The sequence below is a fragment of the Haliaeetus leucocephalus genome, unplaced genomic scaffold (genome assembly GCF_000737465.1).
Source record: "Haliaeetus leucocephalus isolate CR32 unplaced genomic scaffold, Haliaeetus_leucocephalus-4.0 Scaffold328, whole genome shotgun sequence".
Lineage (NCBI taxonomy): Eukaryota > Metazoa > Chordata > Aves > Accipitriformes > Accipitridae > Haliaeetus > Haliaeetus leucocephalus.
In genome coordinates, this window is record NW_010972764.1 from 1,718,112 (window position 1) to 1,725,391 (window position 7,280).

The 7,280-nt window shown below is 37.5% G+C and overlaps 1 protein-coding gene across 3 annotated transcripts in view; it reads left to right on the forward strand.

Annotated features, from left to right (window-relative positions):
• Positions 1–7,280, forward strand: part of MARCH6 (membrane-associated ring finger (C3HC4) 6, E3 ubiquitin protein ligase) — a 51,775-nt gene that overhangs the window by 43,160 nt on the left and 1,335 nt on the right. For 2 of the 3 annotated variants that reach the window (XM_010571439.1, XM_010571440.1), the window contains exon 25: positions 1,893–4,512. The exons of the other annotated variant lie outside the window; for it this stretch is intronic. In XM_010571439.1, the coding sequence (XP_010569741.1) occupies positions 1,893–1,983 (91 nt within the window). In that variant the 3' untranslated portion in view covers positions 1,984–4,512. Of the gene's footprint in view, positions 1–1,892; positions 4,513–7,280 lie in introns of those variants that run through there. 3 annotated transcript variants of the gene reach the window in all.

A 7,280-nucleotide genomic window follows, 5' to 3' on the forward strand; every position in this document is an offset into this window, starting at 1 on the left:
AACTGTTAATGAATGTTCAGTTGACTGGATAGTTTGTCCTTACCAAATTTTGTACTGTTTTCTGATGTTTTCAGTAATTATTACTCTGTATTACCCAGATGCCTGATAAAATACTAATTTTCCCAGTGTTTTTTTTCTGGTTATCCTGCTTAGTTTTGAAGCTTTTTTTGTGTTATCTTATTACCTTATTTTTTGTGTTACCCTAATTACATTATGTCTTGGTTATTTAGAAAAATAAGTTTTGGACCGCAGCAACTAGTCTTCCTAGGTTTCTTTTGTATTGAAAAGGAGTAAATGAGTTTGTTGTGTTCGTGTCCTGAGTTACCCTAGAACAGTTTTGCTTTCCACTGACCACAAAAGGAGTCAAACCTAAAATAAACTTCTTTGAACCTTAAATGTTAGGAAGTAACTGATACATTGTGTTTGGTGTAAATGTGAAATTAATAGGCTCTAGAAATATTAAGAGAGTTGTAACTAAAATTAAACTGTCAGCAGATCAATTTTTATTTTAGCACCTCTTATTTGATCAGCTGATTCAAATCCTGTTCCCCACCTGCCTTCATAACATGTTCTGTAGTATTTGGCCTACTGTAGTATGTGTAGCTGGTATTTATAGTTACAAATGGGTTTTGAGTTAAACGTTAGTATTTTTCAGGCAGAATGTGTATTGAATTGCAAGTTGCATTAATGTTACATGTTGCTTTCTTGTGTACATAAGGCATGTAAACAGTATACAAAGCTGTGAAAGTATATCGAAGTGAAAATTACTTTGATATTAAGTGAACTTACTAGATGTTATAACCACCCTTGTAGACAAGAATTTTGTACAACTTAAGTTAATGATCTAATTTCAGGAAGTAAGCAAACGTAGTCATGCTAGCCAGTAGCGATTAATTAAATCTTTCATGTAACAAATTTCAAAACCATATAGAAGTTTTTGTGACATTCTAAAATGTCACAAAGACACATAGAAGAAACGTGTGATGGTTGGTTGGTTACGGTACCGTGAGAGAAGGAGCGGTGGTGAAAAAGCTTCTAAAGGAAATGGCAGGTTTCAGGGGAAGAATTCATAGGTGTATATGGCTCTTCTACAGGCAGAACTAGCATATGAGTAGGAAGCATGGAAAGAAATTTAGATGGCAAAAAAGTAGGAGTGTGAAACAATGATACAGAGGAAGTAAGGAATAGTGTGAAAGGTAGGAAAACTGTGAAGCTGATGAGAGGGTGAGATGTTGGAACAGAATTTAAATAAAGGAATCTTGCAGCCCTTAAGCTTGTCATGGAGTAGCGTGAGGATATTTTCTCTCCCTTTAAGAAAGACTGAGCTACAGTAAAAGTTCTTCTTTACAATATTTACTTTTTTCAACCAGAGTGTTTTTCATTGGATATGTTTGCTGAACCTCTCTTAATCTTACCCAATGCATGTTCTGCATTGTGGCAGATTCTTTTTTGAACTTAGAACCTCATTAGCACTCCTTTTGGGTTTGTATCTGAGTTGTTGTTCCAGATGTTCAAGTGGCAGTGGCTCAAACAGACACTGCAAAGATGCTCTTAAAAGTATCATCCAGCAAAGGGGCTGGGTATATAAATAATGCAAATACACTCTTTATATTTCATATCTTCATTCAGCTTATGTATGTCTGAATTGTATGGCTACCAAAGTTAAGGCTGTGAACACAAACCTGTAGCGCCTGTATTCCATTATGAAATGCCTGAATGTTGAGAAAAGAGATGAGGATGGTTGAAGACTACTTAGGGGTGCAGGATCACTTGTAGAATAACTTTATTGAAATGAAACAGCTACTTCTGCAGCAAAGGAGACAGAGTGGATTTTGTGTTACAGTATTGTATTAACTTTTGTTAACTCCTCTCTGTTTTCACTATGATCCCAGGTACCTTGTTGGACAACGACTTGTGAATTACGAACGGAAGTCTGGTAAACAAGGCACATCAACAACTCCACCTCAGTCTTCACAAGAATAGATGGTCATATTAAACATCTTGACCTTCCCTTTGCCTTTACACATCCTTTTTTTTCATAGACTCTTCTTCAGTCTTCGGATATCTCTCCCAGTAATACTCTCAGCAGTGTTTTGGCTTCTGTTAGTAGCATCCAGATGGCAGTTAAGGCTCTGTTCCTTATCTGCATTTTCTGATGTTATCAATGCTGTCTGAGGTCTGTATATGTGTAAATAGAAGTATCCTGACACCCTAAAACCTTGGATTAAAAAGAATGTGCATTGTACATCTTTAAAAAAGTATATTAATTTATTAAATCTAGTTGTCACTTTATTTTGGACTGCTGTTCTGTTGACAATGTGCCACAAAGCAATAGTGCGAAGAGGCAAGATGTTTTTATAAAATTTGGAGCTACTTTATGGTGTTCATAACAGTTCTTATTGTAGTAATATACTATGATTTTTCATGAGTGGAAGGGCCACACAGAGAATATCAAAAGTAAATAACTGTCTTACAGTCAGCAATGAAGTGGCTGTGGTGAGAACATAATGAACTATGTATCTTGCTGTCAAGTCTTTTTTATTATTTTGTATAACACCAAAGCTGTTGTACATTTTTCTATTGCCTGATTGTTTTTCATGTGTCTGAGTTTGTAATATTGTACAGTTGCTGTTAAATCAAGAAAATATTTCCTCTTCTGAGAATTCAGATATACTTGTTGAGGCTCAGCTGGGTTTTTCTCTTTGGTTGAGGGGTGGGGGTTTGGCTTTGGGAATCGGGATTTCCTGAATTGAAACAGTAAGTAAAAACTTTACTAAGGCTAGGTGATGGAAGCATTTAAAGGTACCAAGGAAAATTAGATAGGTTCACAACTTAAGTTGTAGCCAATTTCTTATCAATAACAGAATTTTTCAGGACCTCAAGGAGGGATGAACCTTATCTGATGTGTTTGCACAGAAACAAAGAGCATAGTGTAAGCAACATTCTGACGTGGTCCATAATTAAAGAACTTGAAATCTTTTTTTCTGTAAGTTACCAAAGTTGCAAATTGTGGTATGAATTTTATATTGCACAATTACTTTAAAAAAAAAAAAAAAAGGACCCACAACAACAACAGAAAAATCTCTTTTGTTTCAGAATTGGTCACTGTGAATTTTTACAGGAATAATATTGAGGAAGTGATTCATCATATACCATTTATTGCCTGTGAGGCAGGGAAATACATATGCTATTAAACAGGCAAGGAAAAGTTAGCAGATCTCTTTGCAAGGACACAGTCACACAAGAGCCACCAAATCAAGTCTGTGTTATTTCTATATGTAGATAGAGTTATTTTGCAGTAATGTTTGGGGGTTTTTTATGTAGATATTTTAAAGAAAATATGTAACAGTATCGCAAAGCTTTAAGTAGCATCAAATCACATGCTTAGATTGCAGTATATTTCCTAGATTAAATGGGGGAAATGTGAGTATCCATTGCAGTAATCAGAAAATTGATGGAACTTTTTAACTTGCTACTCAGTACACTGTCCTTCAGTATTCTGTACTTAACCATATGTGTATATAATTAATACTTGAGAATCTGGCAGGTGCTTTGAGAGTGTCATCTCCTTTTATTGATGTTGCATCTCTGATCTTATGTGTTTTGAGCTAATGTGGTCCAGGCTGTGATGGTGGTAGTTCATTTTTTGGTGTCTGGACTCATGTTCTAAGGCAGTGAGCACAAGCCAAATGCATCTGAATCTAGTGGCAGGGGGGTTGGGCTGTCACTATCAGAAGGTCAGAAACTACTGTTTTACAGAATTACTGTTGTCCTGATGGTTTTGAACCACAAATATTACCCTTTGCAGTGATTTACTAGGAAATTTCCAGTGAAATGACATCATAGAAAAAACAAAATATTTCTCTCTCATTCACTGTTGCTGACTAAATGCTAAATTGAGTATTCGCCCCATATATTTTTGATGTGCATAAATATTGCATTTGACTACTTACAGTGGTGTACCTTGTGGGACAGAGATATTTTCACAATATTAAATTTACTGGTAACATATGTTCTTACTGATGCCAAGATTCTCTTTGACCTATCTTTCGTAAACAGTTCCAAAATGGTCTTGCCACTCAAATATTGCGAGCACTACTGTGCATCATGCAGAATTTGCAGTAGTGTGGTTCTTGTAACTTTGTGTTTTTATCCAGACAAACTGGTCTTAACATTAAAATTTATTAAGAAAAAGCCTTTGTGCTGTTTCTTCTTACTGTTATTTTACAAGTCATGACAAAAAACTCAATCGGGCCAGTCATGTAATGTGAACTGTAGCTTTTTTCATGTAGCTTACATTATCTGTATTCGCTCTTTGTTATGGAGAACTTGTTTCAAATCAAACTGTTGTCCTTGTTTTTGCACTGCTTTACAGATCCTAGGCAAAGTGAAGTTTGTTTTTGAAACTGTCCATTGTGTACTTTCAAAAAAATCTCATCTCCTTATTTTCACCTGTGTTTTGGGAAAGAGATGGAGGTTGTATAGAACAAGAATTAAATAACACCACTTTTTTTATTGTTTAAATTTTAATAGTTTGCCTTATTGTGCTGTGTGTACTCCTCTGGCATAGAAACTTGATTGTAAGTGAACTAACTGGCTGTTACCAAGACAGCTGACGAGCTCTGTACCAGTGGCTTCCACCTGTGCTAGAGTAATACAGCATGCAGTGGTCTTGCATTACTCTTCAAGTGGGAGAAATCCTGTGTGTGTGCATGCTTTCACCACAATTTGTGCTGACCTTGGGTCTTGAACAGAGGGGTTGGAGATGCGTACTGGCTTAATTGTGTCCCTTTTGCGATGATAAGAATCTAATGCTGATGGTAGTTCTACAGACCTTCACCCAAGAACTGTCAGATGGCTCTGTAGCTATCTTGTGCACACTGAAAGAAGTTAATTGCAGCATGGCTTTGACTGGTTTTTACACAGATGATTTTATATTGATTAAAAATAGTTAAAACTCTGCATCCTTTCTCTGACTCCCCCTTCTCCACTGGGTAAAGGCTAAGTTACTTGTTTTCGTTTCTGAGGGCCCTCCAGAACCTGTAACTATTTTCTGTCAGTAACTTCCTCGGTAAGATGCCAGCTCCCAGCAGCAAGTACAGTATTCACATCACTTTTCAGCTGAGTGCGTTAACTCTTTCCTTGCTTTCCCCTAAGCTTGAGCAAAGGTCTGCATACAAATCTGCACAGCAGCCCCAGTATTCTTCAGAGAACTCTGTAAAAAGCCCTTTACCTTAAAAAGCACGAATGACTGGTTTGTTGATTCCACTGCCTGGTGTGCTGATCAGTGTCATTGTGTTTCGTCGTACTCCACTGCCTGTCCGTTCGTCTATATATAGATTGGAAATTCTTTGTGGCAGGGTCGGTGTTCTTGCTCCGCTTGCCTTGCGGATGGGCACTGTACAGCCTGAGCAATGAGTGGGGTTCTTAGCAGAAATGATGATACAGATAATAAAAACATTGAGCAGGGAACTGAATCTTGGTAGTATGATGAAGTTCAGGACGGAAAAAAAAAGGAAGCTGTCTTCTGAAACAGATAAGGAAACAATTTTTACAAAGCTTAATGGTACGTTAGAGCTCTCTTACTCTGATTTTTCAGTTCTTAATTAGATTAACTGGAACTAAAGAATTGCATAGTTAATAGCAATCTTAAGTCTATGATTATTCCAGACAAGCTATGCTTCTGGTTTTAAGTGCTTCATTTAGAAGTCACCATAAATTGAGAAACGATATGCCAAAATCAGTTACTCAATAATGGGGATTTTTAGAAGGTGGTATTTCTAAAGGTCAAATACTGTTCCAAAATAAACTGAATGTTTTTAATTCAGTATAATACTGAGGGATGGAGCGATGGCAAGATCGTTTCACAACTCTGCACATCAGTTTTGCTGCTTATATGCTCACTTGCTGTTACCTCTTACTTGTTGAGTAGTGGCCAGCACCAAAGCAGCATAGGTGCCTCCCCCCCCCAGCTCTGTATAAGGAGAAACCAAACATATCCGGAGTTGTCTGACATCGGGGGGGGGCACTTAACGTTACTTGTCTGGTTTATGTTAAATCGCTTGGCTTTCGGGGAGCGTTTCTGTTCCTGGAAAACAACACTAGCTTTACCTAGAGAGAAGAGACTTCCTTGTTGCTTACAAAAATAGAGAACACTGCAAAGCTTGTTATTTATGTTGAATACAATTTATGTATTAGAACCTAAACCGTGAAGGTCTGCGTTGGTGTGCCACATTCAGCAGGTGCAAATTCCATAAATGACCTAGTGAAGTTCAGTAAGGGATGTCCTGGATCTGAAAATGCCGCTGCATTAGAATGCAACATACAGGGAATATTTTGGCTAGTCATGACCAGCAGTCGGGGAAGCGGGAAGCAGCAGAAGAATTTTGAAGCTTGAAATCAGGCAATGCTGCTATAAAGCAACAATTAGGTCCATGGATATACTTTTAAATGCTCTTTATGTAACAGAGTAATTGGTAAAATGCATGGGGGGAAGTACTCGGTGTCTAGGAAGAATCTGAGTTACTTCTTCCACTGAAGCTACACTTGGTGTAGTTACTGCCTGTGCTTTCATAGAGTTTGATCATCTTTTTCTTAAAGTAAATTGTTCAGTCCTTAATACCTTTATAACTTTGGGCCAAGATTCTCAACGTGACCCATCAACGTCCCTCTTACTCTGCCTTTCTGTGATCTCTTTTTCTTCCTCATTGAAGGGATTTGTTGACCTAATGGCCGCATTACCTGCGTAATCCAGAGTTTTCTTAAACTACCTTGCATTAACCTGCTTGTAATTTTATAACAACTGTTGTCATACCACCAACCCTCAAAACTGAAGCCTCCCTCCCTCACCTACCTCTTGATCTTAATTTTACTCACCGACTGTCTCAGAGGTAATTCCATTCTTTATTATTTGTTATGCTGTCTTAGTCTTCTCTCTTTTCTATCCATGAATTACAGTAAAGTTTAAGCAGATGTTTTAGTGTAATTACATGTGAGAAGCATGCTCCTTTTAGCTAAAAATAAGAGTTCCCTGACCTTTTAAAAAGGACTTGATATCCCAATATGCCAAACTGAAAACAACATGAGTAATTATGCACATACTTTGTGTAGTTAACACAGGAGTAATGAGTAGAAAATGTGCGGTACATCTGGTTCTGATTATAAACCAGGAAACTCCGTAGTAAGGTTGATTGTAACTCATGTCACCACAGGTTTTTGTCACCCCGTTCCAGCCTGTGTCGTGTGTTGTTGTCCCCCCCCCCCCCCCCCGTCAAAACCAT